This window comes from Phyllobates terribilis, unplaced genomic scaffold (genome assembly GCF_046119375.1).
Source record: "Phyllobates terribilis strain yellow unplaced genomic scaffold, ASM4611937v1 Scaffold_1__5_contigs__length_1240528914, whole genome shotgun sequence".
Classification (NCBI taxonomy): domain Eukaryota; kingdom Metazoa; phylum Chordata; class Amphibia; order Anura; family Dendrobatidae; genus Phyllobates; species Phyllobates terribilis.
Window position 1 is genome coordinate 42,078,601 of NW_027362761.1, and position 26,709 is coordinate 42,105,309.

The 26,709-nt window shown below is 43.8% G+C and overlaps 1 protein-coding gene across 1 annotated transcript in view; it reads left to right on the forward strand.

Moving 5' to 3' along the window:
* The first annotated feature begins 1,014 nt into the window (after positions 1 to 1,014).
* Positions 1,015 to 26,709, forward strand: part of ANO8 (anoctamin 8) — a 133,567-nt gene continuing 107,872 nt past the window's right edge. The window contains exon 1 of the mRNA XM_073661097.1: positions 1,015 to 1,278. Within this exon, the coding sequence (XP_073517198.1) occupies positions 1,182 to 1,278 (97 nt within the window). The 5' untranslated portion in view covers positions 1,015 to 1,181. The remainder of the gene's footprint in view (positions 1,279 to 26,709) is intronic.

The following is a 26,709-nucleotide window of genomic DNA, read 5'->3' on the forward strand; positions in this document are numbered from 1 at the left end:
GTCTATCGTTGTTACCAGTAAAGACCCTGAATTACACCGCACCGTCTCTGAGTGGTTCCTGCTACCCCCATCTTCCACGTCGGCTGCCCTGAGGCCATACCCCTCCCGTTGGGGGTTATACTATCACGCTGCACAATTCTACACCGGCCTCAGCGGTCTGCCCTGCAGCGGCAGCTCCATAGCTGCAAGTCAACGGGTGGCGTAGTCGACACTCAAATAACATCTATCAAGACTGCCACACACTGAGTTTGACTCCCTGGGCACGGACCGGGTCCCCGCCACTCGGAGACTACAACCCTCATCTGATCCGGTTCCGGGTAAGCCCCCGTGCGCGAGACGCTGCGCGACACAGCAGGCCCAGGGGCGCGTCACTGCCCTGAGGCCGCGCTCCACCTGTGGGGAGCCGCACCAACTAAGCTGCCTGACCACCAGCCTCAGAGGACTGTAGCAGCGCTGGTGATCCTCACCAGACACCACGGGTGGCGTCACGAACTTTCCCTTTTCCCATACACCTTTACCCCAATTCCTTGCTTGTTTTTAAGAGTGACCCCAGGGTTTGGCCCCGGGAGCCGGCCACCGCGGCATCCCCCAAAACCGAACAGCAAGGCCCGGGCGCCGAGTCGTCCCCATCCCCTGGGTGTGTCAGTGTAAGCGCGTATTCCTATAGGCGGCACTCATACTTGATACTGAAATCCAGATGCCTTAGAGGTTTTGTAATTTTTTTTTTTATCATTTGCATATCATTAACATGTCTATGAATCCTGCGATTTCCATAATTCCATGACTTATATATACATATAGTAATGCACATGTGTATACACACTCATGGATGTATATACATAGAACTAATAGGCATAGTCACACAACGCCTCCAGGATTACATAGCATTGATGCCGATAATGTGAAGCAAGCAGACTATGGCATATGCCCCAGCACGGTTCCCATCGCAGTGTCGCCCCCTGCGCCCTCCAGCAGCAGCAGCAGCTCCTCATCATCTGTGCAATACATCAGCAGCCGCTGCACAAGAGGAAACGAGCGAGGCGGGCGGGCCCTTGAAACCAAGTATCCAGCAGCGTGTGAGGCTCCTTGCTCCTGAGTGTCCCTTTGTCCCTCCTCTCCGTGCACAGCCCCGATGACAGCGGGGACCCCCGGACCCATGCCATCCTGATCCCGGCCCCAGCATGCCGGACACAGAGCCGGACAGAAGCAGGAAAGCTCAGCCGGAGGCGGAGAGGGCAGACCCGGCTGGCAGCCAGCATGGCACGGCTGGGGTCCTGGGTAAGGCTGGTGTCATGTTGGAAGCAATGGGTATTTGGTGTATGCTGATGAGCAGGCTGGCGCTGCCGGGCATGTGTGAGGAGACTGGGCACAGCCTGGCCTCTCCGCAGTGCCCTGGCCATGCTTTGTGTGTGTGCACCGACTGCTAAATTCAGTGTTTGGGGTTCCGGGCTGAGGAGCGGGAGGGTGAGCTGTGACATTCAGGTGTACTGGCGGCTTCCTGGAAAGTCACGCTTTGTGCACGGTGTGTCCGCATTAGTCCAGCGCCTGCTCCCCGTGTGGCTGCAGACATGGCTAGTCACGGCGCTGTGTACTGCCGGGACGGTATAGTGTGCCTGGCGCTGCAGTGACTACGGGGAGCGGGCTGAGAGGGGAGCTGTGCAGCGACTACGGGGAGCGGGCTGAGAGGGGAGCTGTGCAGCGACTACGGGGAGCGGGCTGAGAGGGGAGCTGTGCAGCGACTACGGGGAGCGGGCTGAGAGGGGAGCTGTGCAGCGACTACGGGGAGCGGGCTGAGAGGGGAGCTGTGCAGCGACTACGGGGCGCGGGCTGAGAGGGGAGCTGTGCAGCGACTACGGGGCGCGGGCTGAGAGGGGAGCTGTGCAGCGACTACGGGGAGCGGGCTGAGAGGGGAGCTGTGCAGCGACTACGGGAGCGGGCTGAGAGGGGAGCTGTGCAGCGACTACGGGGAGCGGGCTGAGAGGGGAGCTGTGCAGCGACTACGGGGAGCGGGCTGAGAGGGGAGCTGTGCAGCGACTACGGGGAGCGGGCTGAGAGGGGAGCTGTGCAGCGACTACGGGGAGCGGGCTGAGAGGGGAGCTGTGCAGCGACTACGGGGAGCGGGCTGAGAGGGGAGCTGTGCAGCGACTACGGGGAGCGGGCTGAGAGGGGAGCTGTGCAGCGACTACGGGGAGCGGGCTGAGAGGGGAGCTGTGCAGCGACTACGGGGAGCGGGCTGAGAGGGGAGCTGTGCAGCGACTACGGGGAGCGGGCTGAGAGGGGAGCTGTGCAGCGACTACGGGGAGCGGGCTGAGAGGGGAGCTGTGCAGCGACTACGGGGAGCGGGCTGAGATTGGAGCTGTGCAGCGACTACGGGGTGCGGGCTGAGAGGGGAGCTGTGCAGCGACTACGGGGAGCGGGCTGAGAGGGGAGCTGTTCAGCGCCGGTGTGCAGCCATCTGGCTAGTGTGTCCATCATGGGTCCCTACACATGGTCCTCGGTCACTCATTATGGTATAGTGTAGTGTCCGGTAATAGAAAGGAGCCAATGACACAGATGTGAATGTCGCCTTAAAGGGCTGGTCTGGTTCCCATTTTAGGTGGTCGTAGGGTTGCAGCCTCCTAAAATAACAATCAGAGCAGTCCCATCCCCTCCCCAAGGTCCAGATCTGCCCCAGGGTCTGTTGTTTGTAGTGATGTCACTTCTATAACACGTGACTGCTGCAGCCAATGCCGGGGTTCACGGGCATGTACCTTCTACAGCAGCATCACTGTTAAGCCCTGTGATTGGCTGCAGTGGTAACAAGTGCTATAGATGTGATGTCACTGCTGCAGCTAATCAACAAAGACCGTAACAGCGGATGAGAGGCAGCGCTGGACCTGGGACAGATGACTGACAGCCGGGATTGTTATTTTCCAGGTCTACAATAATATGGACGGCATACAATTTGAAACCAGACAACCCCTTTAATTATTTATTTATTTATTTTTTTCTGTTGAGATATTCTTTAGTGTGAAAGCGGTGCTTTGCAATGATTGGAGTCTAAGGTTCTGTTCACACTTGTTCTTTGCTGTCAGGTTTCTGATCTGTACTGCATTGAAAGGGTTGTCACGTATTTGTGGTACATTGTAGTTCTAATGCGATGGCGATCATTCAGATGTATCATATATTCATTTTGGAGCTTTTGATATTATTGACTAGGGTTCAGCAAGAGATCCACAGGACCCTGCTCCAGCGGCCACCAACTACCGATGTAACAAATTGCTGCAAGCCCCCTGTTATCTTGTGATGCGACACATATGACATCACAGGGGTCCACTGATCAGAAGAGGCATCAGGGATGCCACAGGTAGTAGGCCAGCAGCCATGGACTACCGATGTGGCTGTGGGACCAGGGTCCTGCAAATCTTTGTGGGCGTCTCTAAAGTGGACCTGTGAATGAAGCCTGAGAACGACAGTAAATTCGCACGGAGCGGAAAAAACATACTCTAAATCCACCTGCAGATCTGCAGCACATCCACAGCAAAATCTGACATGGTTTTGGTGCAGATTTAGCCTCTCTACAATAATAGCTAGCAGCAGAAGTTGTCACGCAGCAGAAGTTGTCACGCAGCAGGTCGGTTTCTGTGCAGAAAAATGTAACAGCAGGTGGATTAGATTTGTTCAGACCTCATCCACGTAGTTGATAGTGCTGTGTACTGTATTTATCCCACAGGGATTTTCGTCATGGCCTGGCTCCACTACTGGCAGTGCCATCCTGAATTCCATGCAGTGACAGGAGGCCTAAAGGTGGCCACACACTAGTGATTTTTGATTGGTTAACTTTTGTTGAGTAATAAAGATAATTTTTGACAATGATGGACCCTTAAAATCTGTTTTAGTCACAATCTGGTTGTGTTGGGTTATTTTAGATGTTGGCCGTCAATTGTCACCGGGTCTGTAGAGCACTTCACTTCATGCGTCCGATGAGATATTCTACACATTCGTCCACTATTTGTAGTGAAATGGGTGTTACATGAATGGTACATGAAAAACCCACAAGAAATGTATTTTTATGCACTTTTTATTATTTACATACACATGTGCATTTTCATTACACATACAAGTAGCAAACATAATAGTATGTAGGAATATATATTTACTTAAAACTACATTGAATTTTCAAGTCCTAAAAGTATAGTTGTCTTAAACAAATGAATCAAAAACATTAGACTGTAATCTTTTGAAATGATTTAATATCACACTTCTGTGAACCTTTTGATTTCAGTATCCGGTGTGATTCCCTTGTGCAGCAATAACTATCGTACAGCTAAACATTTCCCGTATTTGTTGATTGTTCCTGCACATCGCCTTGGAAGGAGTTTAGTCCGTTCCTCCCTATAAAACAGCTTCAACTCTGTTATATTGGGGGCTTTTCTCTTGCTACCTGCTCGCTTCTGGAACTTCCTCAACATTTCTATAGGATTAATATCAGGACTTTGATCACGCTTCTCATGTAAACCAGAAACCCTATCTTGGTATGATGCGCCCACAAAACATTGCTACAATAGCCTTCTGGATTGTCCATGTGATCTTTAGAAAACTACGGATGGGTGGCAGCAATGTTCTTTTTTTTTAGCACAGTGGCATTCTCCTTTCTCCTGCCATGTTCACCATTGTTGTTCAGTGTCCTCCTGATGGTAGACTCATGGACATAAACATTAAAGGGAACCTGTCATGTCTCCAAAATGCTATTAACCTGCAGATATGGGGTTAATCTGCAGGTTAGTCATGCTCCAATGCTGTTTGGTCGCCTTACTGCAAGTGCGGCTACAGGGAGCAAGTGAACTTTTATTCCTTTCAGTCATAGATGTGTGTCGGTGTGGTATGTGATCAGACATCAAATAAAAAAAAAAAAGTTCAACAAAAATGTGTAAAAATAGAAACAAAAAGTGTGAAAAAAATCACAGAAAGCTGTTTCGCTACTAATTCAATTTTTTCTACAAAAATAAACAAAAACACACACATAATTGGCATTTCTGCATCCGGACTGACAAACTATCCTGTAGTGCATAAAAATGCCAAAAATGTAACTTTCATCATATTGATGTAGCTTTAGGTCAAATTTATTCAGAAATATGGACAATTCTAAAGGGTTCACAAACTTTCAAGTACCAGCGTACTCTTATTTTAGAAATCAGAGCATGAATGAATGAAAAGACAACTGCCTTAAAGAATATTCCAGTCTAAAAAAATGATCAGCTCTCTATCGGATAGGTGAAAAGTTTGTGGTGTGATTCCTACCTCTTCATACTGGTGATCTGGACAATAAGCTTGTCTGAACACATTGAGCGGCAGGACCTGGCTAGGACGGCCGGGCGTGCATGCGGTCTGCCACTCCATTCAGTGTCTCAACTATCATCTACAGTGCCATAGGCAGTAAAACAATAGAAATGGGAGAAACAATAGTCCAACCTCGGGCAATGTAAAGTAGGTCAGTGTTTGACACGATAAATATTGGCCACAAAACTGGACTTGCTTTAAGAATGTGTCACATAACCTCTTGCTACATTCTTTAGATCTAGCATCCATTGAGGAAGCAGATGACTATAAAGTCACATGTGGCAGATGACTATAAAGTCACACGTGGCAGATTTGTTCCAGAAATTCATATGACCGTAACGCTATAAATGGGGTTGTTTCTGCAACATGTGCATTCAGATGACTGAGATAGTTGCGGGAACCTCTAACACAAATCTGACACATGTGGAAATGCTCTTAGGCCTTTTTCTTAATGCTGCCATGGCACCAATAGTCAATGATGGATAGTTTCAAAACACTGACATATAGCACTTGAATTGTCTTGAAGAACCCAAAGATGAGGAAACGTGTTGGAGGCACAGGCCACTTTGACCAGTCAGTTAATGGCTCTGAACTAGGTTTGGGTGTTAGTCTAGGGTTGCCTTTCTGAGGGCAATCCACATTGAGCTGACAGTGAGGTTTAGATGTAGGATGATTGATGATGTAGACTTCTGGAGTTTTACATAAACATGTAGGCATGGACGGAGTAAAATCTATCCTACTGCTTCCTCATGTATTATGGCTATACCACGGTGTATACTTTCATGTCTGGTATTTGACTAATTACTTTGCATATATGTTTTTGATTGTGAGAACTGTTAATAATTGAATAAATATTGCAATAACTGTTATAATGGAATCTATCGGGGTCCCAGTTGTTTTGAAGGCAAGATTTGTACTGCTGATTGCTGTGTGGCACTTTAAATGGCAAAAACAGTGTGAACAGAGACTTATTGTGATGTATGGGCTAATTTTCTGCATTATTTACGTCTATGTTGTATTCACACGCGGGAAGATTGACTGACTAATCCTGTGTAATAGGCATCATAAGCTAAGAGTGCATTTACACGGGCTGCTAATTTTGAATGAGCATTCCTACAAATGTTACTTTCCTGATAAGAAGCCTATCAAACAGGCAGCCGATGACCTGACGTATGAGGAAAATGCTCCTTCATTGTTTGATCCAAAGTGGACTTCATGGGAGACGACCAAGGAGAACACCATTGTTGAAAAAAAATCATAAAAAAGCCAGACTGGAATTTGCCAGACTACATGTTGACAAGCCATAAAGCCTCGGGGAGAATGTCCTATGGACAGATGAGACAAAAATGGAAGTTTTTGGCAAGGCACATCAGCTCTATGTTCACAGACGGAAAAATGAAGCATATCAAGAAAAGAACACTGTCCCTACTGTGAAACATGGAGGAGGCTCTGTTATGTTCTGGGGCTGCTTTGCTGCATCTGGCACAGGGTGTCTTTAGTCTGTGCAGGGTACAATGAAATCTCAAGACTATCAAGGGATTCTAGAGAGAAATGTGCTGCCCAGTGTCAGAAAGCTTGGTCTCAGTCACAGGTCATGGGTCTTGCAACAGGATAATGACCCAAAACCCACAGCTAAAAACCCCCAAGAATGGCTAAGAGGAAAACATTGGACTATTCTGAAGTGACCTTCTATGAGCACTGACCTAAATCCTATTGAGCATCTTTGGAAAGAGCTGAAACATGCCGTCTGGAAAAGGCAACCTTCAAACACGAGACAACTGGAGCAGTTTGCTCATGAGGAGTGAGCCAAAATACCTGTCGAGAGGTGCAGAAGTCTCATTGACAGTTATAGGAATCGTTTCATTGCATTGATTGCCTCAAAAGGTTGTTCAACAAAATATTAAGAGTACCATCATTTCTGTCCAGGCCTATTTCATGAGTTTAATTCTTTCAAAAATTCTGTGGAAGCAAGGTTGAAAAGCAATGACTGACTTTCATTTGTTTATTTTCATAGATTTTTAATTTATTATTACTTTTGTCAGATTCAAGTTATTTCTGTGACCATTGTGTGTTTTTCTTTCATTAAACGAGGGGTACCAACAATTTTGACCACGTGTGTATGCTGGATGTTATACTGGTGCGTTGTCTGTCTAGTCCAAGTTGAAATCATCTGTTTTACAACACTTCTGAAACGCACAAAAAAAATTCAGCACACCCTTAAGAAACTTTGAAATGAACTATACATGGGTTCCCAAGAAGCATCTCCACTGCAGATTTCCAGCAGCGGAGATGCTACAGCCATATCTGTTGCAAAGAGTGAAAGTTGCACCTATTCCTGTGCTGCAGATCTCAAACTTGCAGCTCTCGTCAAATTACGTTTGCGGATATATTTTGCAGCATGTGCATTGGATTTCTGATACTGGCCCTAAAACATATGTAGCAATAAATCTGCCGTGCTTTTAATACTTGGGAACTTACCCTAACGGTAAGGACAGATATGGCCACCACATCTGGCCTTACTCTAAGCGCTCATACCCATATGTGTGAAAAAAAACATTCCCATATCTGGACCAAAAATCGGACGAGTGTCATGCGATTTTTCTCACATAGCATCCTTATGACATCTGTATGCAATGCGTTTTTTTTCTCCAACTATTATTCTACAATCATGTACAGGACCATTTACAGCAGGGGTCGGGAGCCTATGGCTCGCGAGCCAGATGTGGCTCTTTTGAAGGCTGCATCTGGCTCCCAGATGAGTGACCACTCTACCTGCCACTGACAGCTTAAAATGGCGCCATCGCTTCTGATCCGCACTACAGGAAGCCGTCACCGGGGATATAAGGCGCCCGCTCTCCTGACAGCTAGAGCGGCGCTTGAGCGAGCGGAGCTCAGTTGCTGCTACGCTGGGGTGAGTCATCATTAAGCGCAGACTGGAGGCGAGCTCACCAGCCGGTATAGGGAGTTCCCGCGCTGTCAGCCATCGTTCTCACCCCAGCGTAGCAGCAACCGAGCTCCGCTCGCGCAAGCGCCGCTCTAGCTGTCAGGAGAGCGGGCACCTTATAGGGGTGACGGCTATCTGTGGTGTGGATCAGAAGCGGCGGCACCATTTTAAACTCCACTGGCAAGAATCTTACTTCATACCACCAGTCAATTAGGGGGATGCCAGTTACCTATATACACAGTACTGCAGGGGTACAGTTTACCCTTCCCCTTAAGAGTAAAGACACCATCTCTGTTCCCCACATGGAAATAGCCAGGGACACCTCCAGAATATGGAAGTAAACGTCCCTCCTTTTAATCAAGTAGTCAGCTAGCTAATTGCAGAAACCCTTTTATTGAAGAAGATGGCTAAAAGGAAAAAAAAGATGAGGAGTATCGTACTTTTCAGCAGGAATGGACAGAAGAATTCTCCTTTCTGGAGAGAGCAGGTTCTGCAGTGTGTCTAATATGCAATGATAAAATTGCATCTATGAAACGGTCAAATATAAAGCGGCACTTCGACACACCCCATACTACATTTGCATCGAAATATCCTGCGGGGGACAGCTGGAAGAAAGCATGTCAAGAGCTACTGTGCAGAGTGCAAGCTAGTCAGCAGCAACTCCGTGTTTGGACCCAACAAGGTGACTGGAATTCGGCTAGCTTTGCTGGTGCTTTAGCAATTGTGAGAAACGGAAAGCCATTCACAGATTGAGAGTATGCCAAAACATTCATGCTTGATGTTGCCAAATGAGCTGTTTGACGACTTTTCGGATAAAGACTAGATAATCAAACGAATAAAAGACATGCCTCTGTCGGCAAGAACTGTTCACGATCGTACCATCATGATGGCAAATCAAATTGAGGCAACACAAGTGAAAGACATAAATGCAGCCCCATTCTTTTCTCTCGCTTTGGATGAGTCAACAGACGTAAGCCATTTATCCCAGTTCAGCGTGATTGCAAGGTATGCTGCCGGTGACACTACGTGAGGAAAGTCTTGCTGTTTTGCCTATCAAAGGGACAACAAGAGGAAGGATTTATTCAAGTCTTTCACTGAGCTCGCTAAAGAAAAAAATCTACCAATGGATAAACTTATTTCGGTGTGTACTGATGGTGCTCCGTGCATGGTGGGGAAAAATAGAGGATTCGTAGAGCTTCTTCGTGAACATGAAGAGAGACCTATCCTAAGTTATCACTGCATCCTACATCAGGAGGCGCTTTGTGCTCAGATGTGTGGCGAGCAGGTTGGTGAGGTGATGTCGCTGGTCATTCAGGTGGTCAACTTTATTGTTGCCCGAGCTTTAAATGATCGCCAGTTTAAAACACTGCTGGATGAAGTTCGGAATAATTATCCTGGTCTGCTTCTGCACAGCAATGTGTGTTGGTTGTCAAGAGAGAAGGTGCTCAGCCGTTTCGCGGCTTGTCTGAGCGAAATCTGGACTTTTCCTGAAATGAAAAACTTGGAATTGAATTGGCTAACACTAAGTGGCTCCTGAAGTTCTACTATCTCATGGACATGACTGAACATCTGAACCAGCTCAATGTGAAAATGCAAGGAGTTGGAAATACAGTCTTATCCCTTCAGCAAGCAGTGTTTGCATTTGAAAACAAGCTAGAACTCTTCATCGCCGACATTGAAACAGGTCATTTACTACACTTTGAAAAACTGGGAGAGTTTAAAGATTCATGCACAGCAAGTGACCCTGCTCAACATCTTGATCTTCAGCAGCTAGCGGGCTTCACATCTAATCTCCTGCAGTCATTCAAAGCGCGCTTTGGAGAAATTCGTGAGCGCACTCGACTTTTTAAGTTCATCACCCATCCACACGAGTGTGCAGTGGACAGCGCCGACCTGAGTTACATCCCCGGTGTCTCCGTCAGAGATTTTGAGCTACAAGCTGCTGACCTGAAGGCCTCGGACATGTGGGTGAATAAGTTCAAGTGACTGAATAAAGATTTGGAAAGACTTGCACGACAGCAAGCAGAGTTGGCGAGCAAACACAAGTGGCGAGAAATTAAAAAACTTCAACCCGCGGACCAGCTGATTGTCAAAACTTGGAACGCACTTCCCATCACATACCACACACTGCAGTGTGTGAGTATTGCTGTACTGACAATGTTTGGCTCTAAGTATGCATGTGAGCAGTCTTTCTCACATCTAAAGAACATTAAGACCAACCTACGATCATGTTTAACGGATAGAAGTCTCAACGCCTGCATGAAGCTCAAAGTCATCAGCAAAACCATGCAGCACCAGAAGTCACATTAATGGTAAGAAGTACTTTATTCATCATTGGTTAGCAACAGCATAACAACGTTATTAAAAATAATTCAGAGACTTATTGTACTTTAAAAGTGTTGGCCTTGCATAAAATGCACACATTTACTTGTATTTAGTTTTAAAAATATTGTATGGCTCTCACGGAACTACATTTTTAAAATATGTAGCGTTCATGGCTCTCTCAGCCAAAAAGGTTCCTGACCCCTGATTTACAGTGTTCTATGCTACAAAATGGTAAAGTATCCGTAAAAATCGGATGGCATACGGATGGTCCGTATGCCGTCCGTTTTTTTTCTCGCACCCATTGACTTGCATTGGCTAGTCTCGTCTGATATACGCAGCAAATCGCAGCATGCTGCGATTTTTTTTCTCAGTCCAATTTTAGCTGAGAACAAAAATCGCAGATGAGCTGTAACTCATAGATTAACATTGGTCAGCGTGCAATCCGATTTTTCTTATTGGATTTCACTCGTCTGTTTTGAGTCATAAGAGTGTCCAATGAGGCAGAAAACATGTGTAACACCTTTTAAAGAGAACCTGACAACTGATACATGCTGCTTCATCCACAGGCAGCATGTTTCAGGCACTGGCTGTATGATCTGAGCCAGGTATGTTCGATTCTAAAAGACTGCAGCGTTTCAGAGAAAAACCTACTATATTAGCCACCGTGGTCCGAGTCGGACAGGTGGGTCCCCGACAGCTTCTCCCCACCCGCTGCTCTGGATTGACAGGTCTCTCCCTGCGTGTGTGTCAGTTCTCTTTCATAAATGTGGCATATCATGTACATCAGACTCAATTTGACACAGAATTCTGGTGTATTTTAATTAGTAAATGTACCCTACAGTGATGATTTTGTCACATTTGCACCACTGCTGTAAATGTCCAGAGCAGTATGTTACTCTTTAAGTCAGATATTAGAAAACCTCATTCACACAGCATGTGACATTCTTTGGGTATGCTGTGATTTTGAGAAATAGGATCCAACATGCTGAAGACATGTTGGCTGATCATCTGTTTCCCAGAATTACCAATTACAATCACGTCTTCCTTTTTATATGGTTATTCATGTTTTGAATGGAAATCCTCTTAATTACCATGGCCATTCAGCCGAGAGGGATTGTACTGCCGCATCTAGTTCTTCATTCCAATTTTTCATTTCAATAAACCCTCTTTAAAGGGGTATTAAAAAGTGATGGCATATTGGTAGCACATGCCATTATGAGTAGGAGTCCAACTTTGGGGACCTGAAAATTAGGAGGCCTTGGCACTGTGTTTCTGTCACCATTTTTTTTCCCTTTGACACAGACATCAGAGAGTCTGGCTGCTTCCGAAGGCATCCATTATGGGTCCATCATACTGAAATGTAATCTCGGGAGACTAGAGGTATGGCCAGGTAAAGGCCACATACCTGGAGCTGAGCGGCATCGCTCGTTCTTTTACTAGGATGGGTTTTTTAGCGTTGCTCCTGCCACTCTCTAATAATATTGTCACCATTGCTGAACTCTATGACAAGGACATATAGCAAGCGTGTATGTGCTTTAGTAATCAGGAGGAATTAATTGGCCGGCATTTGTAATCCAAGGTTTTAATACATTGAATGGTTTTTGATGTGTCAAAAAAAAATAAATTCCAGACTGTGCTTTAGGATATACGCACGTTCTGCTTTGAAGTGCTTGGATGTAATTTCACTGCTAAGATTCTGTCTCTTGGTTATTTGGAGCAAATTGCTTTAGCTGCATGAGGTTTTCTTTAATAGTTGTAGGTTTTCCCATCACTTCGTATGTTCAGGATATTTGATAGTGGGTAGATTTTCTCATTCATATTTTTTGGATATCCTTTTAATTTATTTGGCTGGTATTGGTAGCTAGTTCTTTACGATAGACTAGCTTGTGTTTGTAGTGATTAATCTAATTTATATTATATATAATCTCAGGAACCAACCTGTCGACATCAGATACGCAGCAAATGTTCCTGATTTCTGTTCTCTAGCGCTGTATTGTTCCATGTATCACTTTGTTTTTTTATTTGAAATGCAAACAGATTGGACAGTTTTACGAGAAACGTAGGATCCGCTCTTCTTGGTGCTCAGCAGCCCGGTTTCCGAAGGGTAATGTCTCAGAAAGTGCCTCTAATCAAAGAGTTGGTTGGTAAAAGTGTTATTAATGGTAGCAGAAAAAGCTGCAAAAATATGAATATAAATATATAGACATTATGCAGTTGAATAGGGAGCCCGTAAAACAATACGCATGCACAAAATGGCGGCTCTCAATCTTGGGGTCATTTGATTTACTAGCAGAACTGCTGTCAATGCAGTAAAAAGTTTCATGCACATGAACGTATATGGGATATGAGTCAGATTTAGGCTCTGTTCACACTTCCGTTCGAATATTCCATTTGTCTGTTCAATTTTGATAAGCAAAATTTATGTCCAGAACGGATCCATTGCGTAAGTAATGTAAAGAAGCAGAAGGATACCATTGACTACTGTGAGGCTCATCTGTGTGATGTGCTTTATCTTCCATTTTAAAAATAGGTCCCCGGCGGCTTCTACCTACCTGCTGCCTTGGATTGACAGGTCTCTCCCTGCATACGTTTATAGGGAGAGACTAGTCAGTCACCGGCAGTAGGTGAAGAGAAACCATCGGGGACCTGCCTGCCCAACTAGTCTCCCATGCAGCGTGGTCCCTGCCTCTTAAAGTATGTTTTTCTCTGTGTCAAACATACATGGCTGAGATCATACAGCCAGTGGTCTGATACATACTATCCGTTGATCAGCCACTATGTATCAGCTGTCGGGTTCCTTTTAAATACATTCCTCAACATTGAAATTGCAACACCAAAAACTTGCAAAATTCTGAAAATCACACAACTAGCTTCTTTTCAATCCTTTGTTTCATACATGTTTATTTTCAGCACCTGCCATGGTGTGGGATGGCATAATTTGTGGTATTCGTACCCCTCTATTTTTCATTCCAGATACAGCTCAGCATTCCATTGATTTAGTTATAGAACCAGCGGTACGTCCATTTCTCCAAAGTTTCCTAGGAGCTTATTTTTGAACATGATGACACCAGGTCGCATGTTGCTCATGTTACTATGAGCATTCTGTGTGGCCTAAATGTGCTACCATGGCCTGCAGCGTCTCCAGACTTGTCTCCCATCAAGCACGTGTGGGACGTCATTGGTCAGTAATTACAAAGGAATCTGCCAGCAGCGGATCTTGCTGATTTGTGTGCTCAAGTGCACTCAGTGTGACGGAATATTCCTCAGACAACCTCATTGATAGCAGCCAAAGCGTGTATTTTTACATATGGAGCTCATACTTGGTACTGAATAAATCGAGATGTTTTGAAAATCTTGTTTCCATTTTTCCATTGTTCGCATATGACGACTAACATGTCTGTCGATCCTGTGATTTTCATAACTCCATGACTTTTCCTTGTTGGTGCTGCAATTTCAACATTTAGGAGTGTATTTATTTGGAAAAAAAGACAAGTCCTGCACATTTTGGATTGATTATCGGGCATTGAACTTGGCTTTGCACAATAGATTCCAGTAAAGATCTGAGATCTGGTATATGGCAGGTTGATATATCACAGTCAGTAGCTGACAATACACATGTATAAAGGCAGGCTTTCAGAAAATGAAAGAAAACAAAGGATTGAAAGGAGGCTAGGTGGAAAATGGCAGACTTCTATCAGCAGTTATATCCTGTATATCCCAGGCTCTCAGCACTGACAGGTTGAGTACTGTTGTATCCATCTACTAATGCAGTTGCTGATCACATCATTTTTTTCTCTAACATGATATGTCAAGTAAGTTCCCTTATGGGCTGCAAATACTAAATGGCTCATCTGTTAAGGCGTCATTAAAACATTAACATTATCTGTAAACTGTGTGTATAGAGTGGGATGAATGTTATGCGGCTGATGAAAATTGCCTTTTTTAAATGGTTATTTTGGGTGCGTTGTATAAGCTTATTATATTTTTCATTTAGGCATATCTTTTATTTTTTTTCCGCATTTTTATTCCATTTTCACACTTAGGAAACTTTTAAAAACACCAAATGTGTCTCGGAGTTGGGGCTCATTCAGACGTCCATTTTCTGCATACAGGTGCTGTGTTTTTTTTAAGGCAGATGGGAGATTTTTTTCAACAACCGTATCTGCATGTGAAAAAAAAAAAAATCGCAGCATGTCAGACTCATCCATTCAAGTCTATGGGTGCGCCCCAAAAAATCGGATGCCATACAGAGCCACCGTATAACATCCGTTTTTATGGATATATTGCAATTCTGTAACACAGGAAACTGTAATGGTCCTTTAAATTATTAATAACAGCTGCTCTAAAAAATTATTGTGTATGGATGACAAGTGAGAATAAAATCGTGGAAGTTTTCTGAAGGAAACTGACAATTTTTTTATACGTTTGGGTAAACTTAGCCTCTCATCGGAAAAGCTGATGAATCTCCGACCAAACTTGGATGGTAAAAACCGACCCACTGACCAAACTCTGATGAAACTGCTAAAATAAATACTGGTGAAACTCCAACCAATTTTCTCATATGAGATAATCTGATGTCTGAATGAGCCTTTAGGCTAGGTTCCCACAATGAGCTTTTGGAGCGTTTTTGACGCATCAAAAATGCAGTATCTTACAGTTCTATCAAAGAGGATGGGATTTATAGAACTCTCATGCAGCGTAAACTGACCTGCGCTGCGTGTTTCAAATCCACAGCATGTCATTTCTCTTGTGAGTTTTCTGTGTGGATTTTCCCCATAGACTTGTATTAGGTGTGGAAATTCTGGAGGTAAAAAACGCACATGCTTTTAGTGCATTTCCATGGCGGAAACGCATCAACAACGCTTGTTACCCGCACCTAAGTATGTCAATAAAGTTTTGTCAAAGCCAAATACTAGGAAGTATCAAAAACAAAGCAGCTTTATTTAAAGCATGACACACCAACAAGAGACAAAAACTGCAACGTCAAAAACGCAATAATAGCACGGGTCAGAATGGCGGTCCATCCACTTGGCCCGGACATTATAGAAGAGCTCAAAGGTGTCTGATCTAGTAGCTTCAATACGCTTGTACAACATCAGTGTGTCAATTTTTATCTTAACTGAATTAGTGGATAAAACTGACGTTTTCCATTTTGATGCTATATGGATTCGTGCGACCACAGTGATAAAATTAAGTACGGTAAATTAAAGGATTTATTAGGTAATCCTAAAGGTTTATCACCAAAAATTAAAACAGTTGGGCCAAGATGGATCGACCCTCCAACTACGCTTCTATTCAAGATTTTAACCCCCTGCCAGAATGTTTTTTATCAATGATTCAACAATGTTTTTGGTCAGTGTCTCCGTTTTTACTATCGAAGTTTGGTCAGAGTTTCATCAGTATTTCTTGGATGAAAAAAAAGTGTCGTGCAAGGTTTGGGAAAGACTAAGTGCAACACAAAGGGAAGAGGGGAGGAAACCCAGACACTAGGGAAAGGGGGAGTGGAGACCCCTAGGTTGATCTAAAATCACCCTACCTACCCTGCCGTTTTTCTATAGGTTCCACACCTATCGCCGAGCTTGGCCCTAGATAGGGAGGGGGAGGGGTGAGCACTGGTCAGGCCCCACTACAAACCAAAGACAACAAGGTAGACAAACAAAGGGGATAAACTTAGCTTGAGCAGACACAAGATGAGTAACGCCAACAGTCCTCCAAGGGCACCAGAGAAGAAGCTAGCCGACTGCTATTGCTCCAAGCCTGTACATAGAAGTACTATGGAGCAAACTGAGTATTTTTAAGTCCTAGGCAAGGGTGTGTCAAACAGCAGCAGGAGGTAGGTCGCTGCTGGGTCCTAAAAGAAGAAGGATTAGGAAGGCGTCTGTAATGCCAAGTGCAGTGACCTTCTACAGCCAGACCCAGGGCGACTGTCTACTACACCTGACACACCCATGACAGTTTCTCTACCTTTTCCTATCTAGCAGTCTGTGAAAAACGGACAGCACACGGATGGCATCTAAGTGCTGTCTGATTTTTTTTTTTTTTTCACAGTCCCATAGACTTGCATTGGCAAGTTTGATCTGACCCTGGAATCAATATCAGACTAGTCTCTGTGCAGACCACTGATGAAAAAATCAGACATTTGAACTCTTCCATAGACGATCATAGGTGTGAGTGCTATCTGTGGAAAAAATGGATAGCATTTGTATGAAAAATACTGATGTCTGAATGAGCCCTTACATGTCAGCATAAGCAACTGATCACATTGGCCTCATAGCCAGTCTCAACAGGTTACTGTTCTATTTTAGAATGAATCCAATGGGATGCTTTATACTATAGTGGAGAACCATCATGACTCCTCTCAGTATTTCGACATGGGTCTGTACATTCTGGTACTGAGGGCTCATGCACGTGGCGGTCAAATTACAAAATTTTGTGTTCATAAATCCTGATGCAAACTCTGTAAAAGAGCTCCTAAACTTTACATGCACTTAATAAAACTAGCATTCTTTTTTAGTGAAAGAGAACCACTGGTCCACCTACTGGCATCGCGGGCCAAATATACTCACCCTTCGGGGCAGATTTGGCCCTCGGGGCAGATTTGGCCCGCGGGCCAGAGTTTCACATGTTGACTAAGGTGTCCTGTAACTTCTCCATCTTTTATCTGTACTCTCCTTAAAATGTCTAAGGTGATGTCTCTGCACAGGCATAATTATTAAAGTGATCTCACAGAACATGTGTAATGCACACAATGGTGTCCTACCAGAGGGACAAGTAACACAGTGATGTGACACTACAAGGATGAGAAACACGTTGATGTCACAGTACAGGGATACGAAATGCAGTGATAGCACTATTATATTCGTATGTGACATTTCAACACAGGGATGATGGAAATAAGTAATGTGCGGAGATGATACACACAGTGATCATGGTCACAGTGTAGAACTACAGTGATAATGCAAAAGTGATGTTACAAAACGTCAGTGATGACTTGGGACATGTGTAATAGATGCAGGAATATTGTCACTGACAGCATGGAATGTTCTGTTTGGTTTCATAAAACCTAAGTCGTCTTCTTTCTCCGGGAATCTGTGATGGGAACCTTGGTTTGAAACTTGGTTGAAATTGTGCAGTTTGTTCTATTTTTCTATTTATTAGCTGCAGCATTGATGAGGAGGGGTCCGTGTAAAAAAGTGACTGCTATTCTGAGCATGAATTGCTGTCTGAGTGGTTTGTTGTCGTTTCAGCAACTAGGCAATTAGTCTGAGTGGAGTTTTTCTAGCATGAATGGTCTTTATGGATTTGATGTCTTGCTGAGAAACATAAGGGGCTCAAACTCAGGACCATGAAAAATTGGTTTATGAACTGCTTGAAAATATACATTATATGGACAAAACTGTTGGCACACCTACGTGTTTCACCTACAGGGGCTTTTATGACATGCCATTCCAAAGCCATGGGAATTAATATGGACTTGGTCCCCACTTTGCAGCTAAAACAGCTTGCACTCTGCTGTGATGACTTTCTACAAGATTTTGGAGTGTCTGTGGAAATTTTTGCCAATTCATCCAAAAGAGTATTTGTGAGGTCGGACACTGATGGTGGAAAGGTCGTCACTAGCAATATCCGTTCTAGTACTTCCCAAAGATGTTTGATCTGTGTGAGGGTCAGGCAAGTTCTCCCACACCAAACTCACCCAGCCATGCCTTTCTGGACCTTGTTTTGTGCTTTGTGGTACAGTACTGCTTGAATCAAAAATGGCATTTCTGAAACTTTTCCACACAAATTTGGAAGAAGACAATTGTCCATGCTACTCGCCTGTTCTGGCTCAGGCACTGGACTTTATTTCCTTTCCCTTTTGCCAATGCGCTTGTACTAGTCCATGCCGGGTTATTGTGGTAATTCCGCAAACACCACTGACATTATTGCCAAAAGTATTTTAAGGTCGGCTCATGCAGCCATCTGCTGTCTGAGTATTGAGATAGCATTGCTCTTATTGTCCTTGTTAGGAGTTGCTCCACCTTCCACTTGGCTGAGGCTCTAGCCAGGTGCCTTATTATTTCCTGCTACTCCTGACTTCCATTCAACCACCAGTGTTTATTTCCAAATAGTGTAGCTTAGCCTGGTCCACAACTGTCTCTTCAATCAAGTTTCCAGATTCCCAACTTCTTATAATTGTTCTTGGTGCTGTTCACACCATAGCAATCAAGGTAATGCCTCACTACAAGCAAGTAACCAGTTTACGTGTTAATCACTTCTTTTCTGTGGTTAACCATCTGTCTGATGAAAGCATATGACTACCATTAACCTTCTGTCTGCTGCAAGTCCCTCATTGCAAATGTCTCTGCTTTAAACATTTGTGTGTTTATCTGTTGAAATTTGAGACTTTGATTTGGGTTACAATTAAATCTAAGGGTATGTGCACACGGAGTCCTTTTTGCTGAGTTTTCAGAGCAGAAGCTGAGCAGAAACTCAAAGATTTTGGACAGTTTTTGCTCTAACAATTCCTTCAAAAACCTGAACTTAAGGGGTTTTCCCCTACGAACGAAAGTTCATTTTAAAAATTGTCTGTGTCTGATCGTGTACGGAACATGGTCTGATCATACCACAGCTCCTGGACAGGGGAGGAAGCAAAAGAGTATACAGACATTACAGGAGGGGGTCACAGAGGATTCATTTTGAGAAGTAAAATATTGTTTAAAAACAGGCAGTGAAATGTTTTACCTCACAAAATGAATCCTCTGTGAGCCCCTCCTGTAATGTCTGTATACTCTTTTGCTTCCTCCCCTGTCCAGGAGCTGTGGTATGATCAGACCATGTTCCGTACACTGTCAGACACAGCCAATTTTTAAAATGAACTTTCATTCGTTGGAAAACCCCTTTAAGGTTTTGGATAAGCTAACAACATGAGCAGGTTTGGAAATGTGGGAAAGATGTTGTGTTATCCCGCTCCTCAGATAAATGTGCTAACGCCTGAACGGTTTCAGGTGACAGACTTCTGCTGGTCTAGGATATACTGCGTGCACATAACTGAGCATTGCAGGTACATCTTTAGAACTGTTTATGTGATGGTGACATTAGGCTCCATGGCATGGTGCTGAATTGATACATTATTTCCATGCAAATTCAATCACTGTTAAACAGTGTGTGTTATCTAAATGCTGTAGCTATATTTCTTCTATTATTTTCCACTTTACTACAGCCTTTATGCACACATCTGTCCTTGCACAGCAAGAGGATTGAGCCTTTGTCCATTGTGAGAGTACATGAACAGTGTATGGTGTCATTATACTCTGGAGATGTAGTCTCGTTGGATTTCTTTACTCAGGTCTATTAAATACTGTATTTTTAGCATTAGCAAACAGCTGATGTCTCAGATGTAGCCCTTGGCCTTATTAAATATTAGAAAGCCTTTAAAAAACGTTTTGGATTTTATTAACGAGGTTCCCATTAAATTACTGTTGCCCTGCTCTGTCCATCTATGTTTACCAGCAGAGAAGGCCTCCTTCAGATGTCTATTTTTCATTTGAGCGTTTTATTTTATCCATGTTTATCACGGATTGCACATCCAGCCTTTTTGCAAACCAATTGTTGTGTTGTGTGTTTTTTTTTTTTTTTAAAGATATGTTTATTTTTGCTCTTCTTTGTGGATCAAACTCACCGATTCAAGTAAAATTGGCCAACCCACAAAAAGTTATACCACTTGGATATCACCCTACTATTGTTTATTAATGTGTAGGAGAAGTTTGGAATTTTTTTTTTCTTGCAATATAAGAAAAACGGAAGCCACAATGATAAGGCAATGGAGAAATGGACCAAAAATGGATAAAAATTGCATGCAGCACAATGATGAAAAACGGTCCATCTTTTTCCTCTTGACATCTGGATAAGGCATAGAGCTAATACTTTAGAGCGACAGCTCTGCGGAGTAGTCCTCTATTGCTGAGAGCTATGGACCTTTCCATGTTATTAGCCAGTGTGCTAAATATTATATTGAGAAACTTCATAAACCCATTAACCTAACTGTCTGTTAATTGTTTGTTCTGGACCATTACGTTCCCTGTGTACAGAGCTCTGGGGTATATAGAGCACTTCAGACTGACGGGAAATTATCCCTGGAAACAGCACTGCTCTTCCATGTATTTTCTTCCTTTTTTAGCCCATCTATAGGGTAACTGAGGAGGGTCGATAAAAGGAGACTTGTCAAAAAGAAGGCTGACATTAGAGGACCATGTAATGGGTCATATTTGGAGTTCTTGGACCCCAGTTGGTAGCGTGTTTAACCCATGGATATCTGTTTTTGCATATACCATGCTGCTGTTGTTGTTTTTGCAAGGTCACATTCCACTAGAATAGGCCTTCAGTGTGTGGATATAATATCTGATTATAGCTCTTACAAGAAATCTGTTGTGTGATGTTGTGAATGATAATGAGATTACTATTCCAAATAAGCCCATTATGCTTGGAGAAATGTGGCCACTATAGATGCGTATTGTATGCTGCCATTATGAGCACAGTGATGTGTGAGAATATGTAAAGTGTACACACCATGCATTTTATGGAGACTTTATAATCCGACTTCCGCTTGGCAAAATAGAAAGTGTCTGGATTATTATCTTCAAACGACTGTGACCTAATTTATGGCCTAGTAGGATATGAGCTTAGATGTGTAATTTTTCTTGGGAACGAGGGAGATTGGTAATCTGTGTGAGGCCGATTTCTGCCAGAGCTGGGGGCTTGCATGATGCAGTGGGGGGAGAATCACCGCTCGTGTGACCTTAATCCGAGAAACCAAGGTGAGTTAGGGGCTCTAAAGGAGGGGATGGCTTTGTGTGCTGATGAGCAGCATAGGACCACAAAACAAATTTGAATGAATGGCTTCTCGGCAACAGTACAAAAATATAACAAAATAAAATGAGAAAGTTGACGTAATACATTGTAACATTAAATGAAGGTTAGATATGAAAGTGTTCTTCTGACAGGCCTGGAGATATCAGCCAATTCAATATTAGATCTGAATGCATAAAACATTTACAGTGATCACATGCTGTATGTGCACAGTGCACATTTTATCAGATTTTATTACATTCTCTTTGTACTACATTTGTTAAAGGAACGGTAAATGTAAAGTCTCTCTCCATGTTTGCTGTGCAGTCTATTAGACCTGTAGTGTTCGTGAATAAATTCTGGCCTGTAATTCAGAAAAATGTCTGCTCCTGTGATCACTACCCTTTTTATGTTGTGTTCTGAGTTTTTTTACCATATGCAGGGCCGGTTTTAGACAAAGTGGGACCCTGGGCAAAAGTTTAAAGTGGGACCATAAATGCTGACATATTGCACCATCACACAGAAACATTTTGGTTGTATCTACATGCTCTGAGTTCAGGCCATTAAACGAGTGTGATCGACAATATTGAAGTCATTCGACCCCATACAGTATCATGTTATCAGTTTTCACTGGGCGATGTGCTGCTAAGAAAAGAGATTTTTGTTCTGGCATAAACAATTCAATCACTCAATGAATGAGAAGCATTTTGCTCGTTTAGTATAATACACCCCATAGTCCTCCACACAGTATAATGTACCCCATAGACCTCCAAATAGTATAATGCACATCCCATAGTCCTCCACATAGTATAATGTGCCCCATAGTCCTCCATATGGAAGAAAAAAAGGGATTTAAGTCAGCTCTACCATTGTAGAATCCAAGGCACGAAACACCAGCTGAGATTGAGATTGCAATGACGAAGGACACTATGGTCTGAAACGCTTCAGCCCAGGAATCCCCCCTCCTTCTGGGGTTGTGACGTATTGCCGTGGGATACATGTCTTTTAATCTTTATCTAATAAAACTTGGATTTTACATACTTCTGAGGCTGGGTCTATTCTGCTATCAATAATCCTCCATATAGTATAATCCACTTCCCACAGTCTTCCATATAGCATAATGCACACCCCATAGTCCTCCCCATATAGTATAATGCATACCCCATAGTCCTCCATACAGTATAATACACTGCCCATAGTCCTCCATACAGTATAATACACTCCCCATAGTCCACCGTATAGTATAATGCATCCCATAGTCCTCCGTATAGTATAATACACTCCCCATAGTCCTCCACATAGTATAATACACACCCCATAGTCCTTCATATAGTATAATGCATTCCCTATAGTCCTCCATACATTATAATGCACTCCCCATATGTCACACAAGGTGTGGGAAAGACTTGGTGCAACACAAAGGGAAGAGGGAAAGAGGGGAAGTAGAGACCTCCTAGGTTGATCTAGCGTCACCCTGTCTCCCCTAACGTCCCTCTATTGGCTCTTCATCAATCACCGCACGTGTGCCTCGCCTTGTCTTTCTCTGGCGTATGGCTATGGCTAGGGAAGGGAGGAGGTGAGCTCTAGTCGATCTCCACTAAACACTATAGACTACAAGGGTACACAAACGGAGAAATTGCTTAGCTTTAGACGACTCCAGACAAATACGCATATATCCTCAAGCTCTAGAGTGGATGAAGTACTGCTATTGCTAAAGCCTCACAAGTAGTAATGAATATCGCCAGCACCCCCCTCTGAAACACAGCAGGTATTTATACACCCAGGCAGGGGTGTTAATTAGCCAGAGGAAGGTAGCCGCTGGGTCCTAGAGACAGCCTCTAAGAAGATGTCTTAATGCTAAACGTAGGGATCTCCTGCAACCAACTGCAGGGCGACTGTCTGTCACTTCTGACATACCCGTGACACCATAGTTCTCCATACAGTATAATACACTCCCCATAGTCCTTGATACAGTATAATGCAGCCTCCATATAGTTCTCATAGTATAATGCACTCCGAATAGACTTCCATACAGTATAATACACTTCCCATAGTCCTTGATAAAGTATAATTCAGCCCCCATAGAGTATAATGCACACCTCATAGTCCTCTAGTATTATGACCACCACGTACTCGCTGATCTAAAAAAAAAAAAATACAATACTCTCCTCTCCTCATTCCCCCGCTGCTCTGGTCTATGCAGTGCATCTCCTCAGCTGCTCCACTGCCCGGCACAGCGTGGCGTCCGCTGCGTCAGACGCAGAGAGAGAATGATAGGAGAGGGAGCGTTATCTGACTCTCTCTCCTCCGTCATTGCTTTCAATGACTCATGAGCCCCATAGTGTGCCGCTATTAGCGGCACACCACTGGCTGGTGGAGTGGGAGCCCTAGGCCTAGCTTGCCTGCCCCTAACGCCAACCCTGATCATATGTATATTAGAAGCTACACACTTAAAACATTATAAAATAATGGTATAGCAATTGTCGATTTGTGTAAGGCCTCATTCAGACGTCTGGGATTTTTCTCATACACAAAAAAAGGCTTGATTTTCCTCAGTGTTTTGGATCCGAGTTTCGTAAGTGCTTGGTCCATGTGTCAATTTTTACCATCAGTTTTCATCAGTGATTTTCTCGTATGATATAAATACAATACAACGCTTCTCCTATCTATTATAATGTTAATTATGACAGCACATGGATTACACACTGATGCCATCCATGTGCTATCCATGATTTCTCAGACCCATATACTTGTATGGATAATTTTGATCTGTGACTCTGATCACAAACGGACATGTTACCTTGATTTTTTATTTTGGTCTGTAAAAATCAGACCTGGGAACAGCCCCATCGACTATAATAGGTACTGTTCTATCCACAAAAAGCACAGATAGAACACGTATGTGAAAAAGGGACATCTGAATGAGGTCTAAGGGTATGTGCACACGATGCAGAAATGAAGCAGAAAATTTCTGCATCATTTCTGCATCTCCCTGGCAGAAAAAACGCATGCAGATTGTGCATGCGTTTTTCCTGCAGAATACATGCGGATTCACATGCGTTTCCGCATGCAGATTGACCAGCGCTTTCCAGGCGATTTTAGCATCACCTGGAAAGTGCTTGACAACTAGGTCACACAGTATAAATCCATGCAAACAGCATGGATTTATATAGTGTGACCCGAGAGAGTGTATATACTTACCTCCGATGGCCCGCGCTGTCCTGCTCACTCCGTTCTCCCGGCTGCCGGCAACTTTGAATTGAAAGACCTGCCGACGTCAGCGTCACGTGAGCCGTCACATGACTCTGACGTCAGCGCAGGTCCTACAACTCACTGCAAGTGCCGGGAACCAAGCAGGAGCGCTGCGCGGGCCGACAGAAGGTAAGTATATATTTATTTTTTATTTTATTCTTGTTTTACAGCTTTTTTAATGGTACCTGGGTGTGGATGAGACTCTCCTCTCCTCTACATCCGGGTACCATCTGCACATTAGAACGCGCCAATACGCAAGTACAAATGCATTCTTGCGGAATTGGCGCGTTCTAATGCAAGTCAATGGCGGCAAAAACGCCGCGTTTACGCAAAATTAATTGACATGCTGCGGATTTTTGAGCGCAGTGTTTACGCTGCGGAAAAATCCGCATCATGGGCACAGCACAGGCGGATTTCAATTGGGGAACATTGCTGCCCTTCTACCATGCGTTTTTAATGCGTTTCCGCAGCTGCAAAAACGACGCGGAAACGCATTAAATACGCATCGTGTGAACTCAGCCTAAGAATGGTGAACTACCAAACCATAACTGCTTGTTCTTGATGATTATTGCATGAATGCCTTCATTTCTGTAGCATTATTTCATGTAGACATGAAAATGATATTACAACTGACATCCTTGTGCAATGGATATTGTTTGTAATACATAATGTAGTGATCTGACAAGGTCAGAGGGGTTTTTTTTTTTTGCAAAGGTTACTTGCAAGATTTTCTCCCTTGGGTAAACACAAATTCCACTGTAATTTCACTGCAACTTGCGGGTGGTGCAATTAGTGAATCAGTCACTGGCTCCATTTCTGCAGGCAAGTATATTTTACTCTGAAATGCCCGGGACGATGCGATTAGGATGACTAGTCTGAGAGACAGGCTCCCGGCAGCTTCTGCCAGCACAACACTCCTAGTCTAACAGGTCTGCCTGTGTACACAAAATAGAGAGGGACCTGTCAGTCACTGGGAGCAGGGCGGTGAGATGCCAGCGGTGAACTACCTCTTGGACTAGTCATCTTAGACGCATTGTCCCTGGCCATCTTTTAAAAGTACAGTATGTTTTATCTGAAATGATGCAGCATCTCACAGTTAAACATATATGGATAAAAAAACCGAGCCAGTGTCTGATGGATACTGTTTGTGGATGTGGCACCATGAGTCAGCTGTCAGGTTCTCATTGTATGTATGTTTAACAAACCCTCCAACTATAGCAATACCAGCCAACCATCTAATATGTGGAGAGGGCCTCCTGACTCCCCCCCCCATCCGAGGTGGCAGATGTCAGGGAATAATATAGGCATCGGGCTGTAGTAGGGGTCTTGCGCATGGCGGCACGTCATCACTGCAGGACAAGTACGGTAACTGTAGTGGTCATAGGACAGTGACTGTAACCCACCCGAGTGTGCAACATTGCAATGCTGTGTAAATCAGCCAGTATGAGTTGATTTTCCTTTGGATCATCACTGCCTTTAGTGCAATATATAGCATTTGATCCCTTCGGATTGAGATTAATAATGTAATATTATAGGTACAACATATGACACTTGTTGGTGATGCATATTTAAGAGCATCCTTGGTTGTCCTATAAGGCCTCATTCAGACTTCCGTTTTTAAGATGCATGTTCTATCCGTAGTATTCATGGCTAGATCACATACCCATTAAAGTTTATGGCAGGGAAGTGGAGTCGGAGTCTGTGTCCATTTTGGTGGGGTCGGAGTCGGTATAAAATGGACTGACTCCTAAAATATATAATAAATTGGGTACAGTAGTTCAATGCAGTTTGTGGGGAATATTTTTTTTCATAAGAATTTGGGAAAGTTATGAAATGTCCTATAAATGTCTGTCCTATTCCTGATCTAAGGGTCTAGACTTTTAGCTGAGATGAATCTGTGCTACAGTAAATTTATCACTTACACATGAGCCATGTATGAGGGAGTTGGAGTCGTGGAAATTGAGGAGTCGGAGGTTTGGCTTACCGACCCCGGAGCCCTGGTTTATGGGACTGGTCAGACATCCGCCTTTTTTTTGCAGACC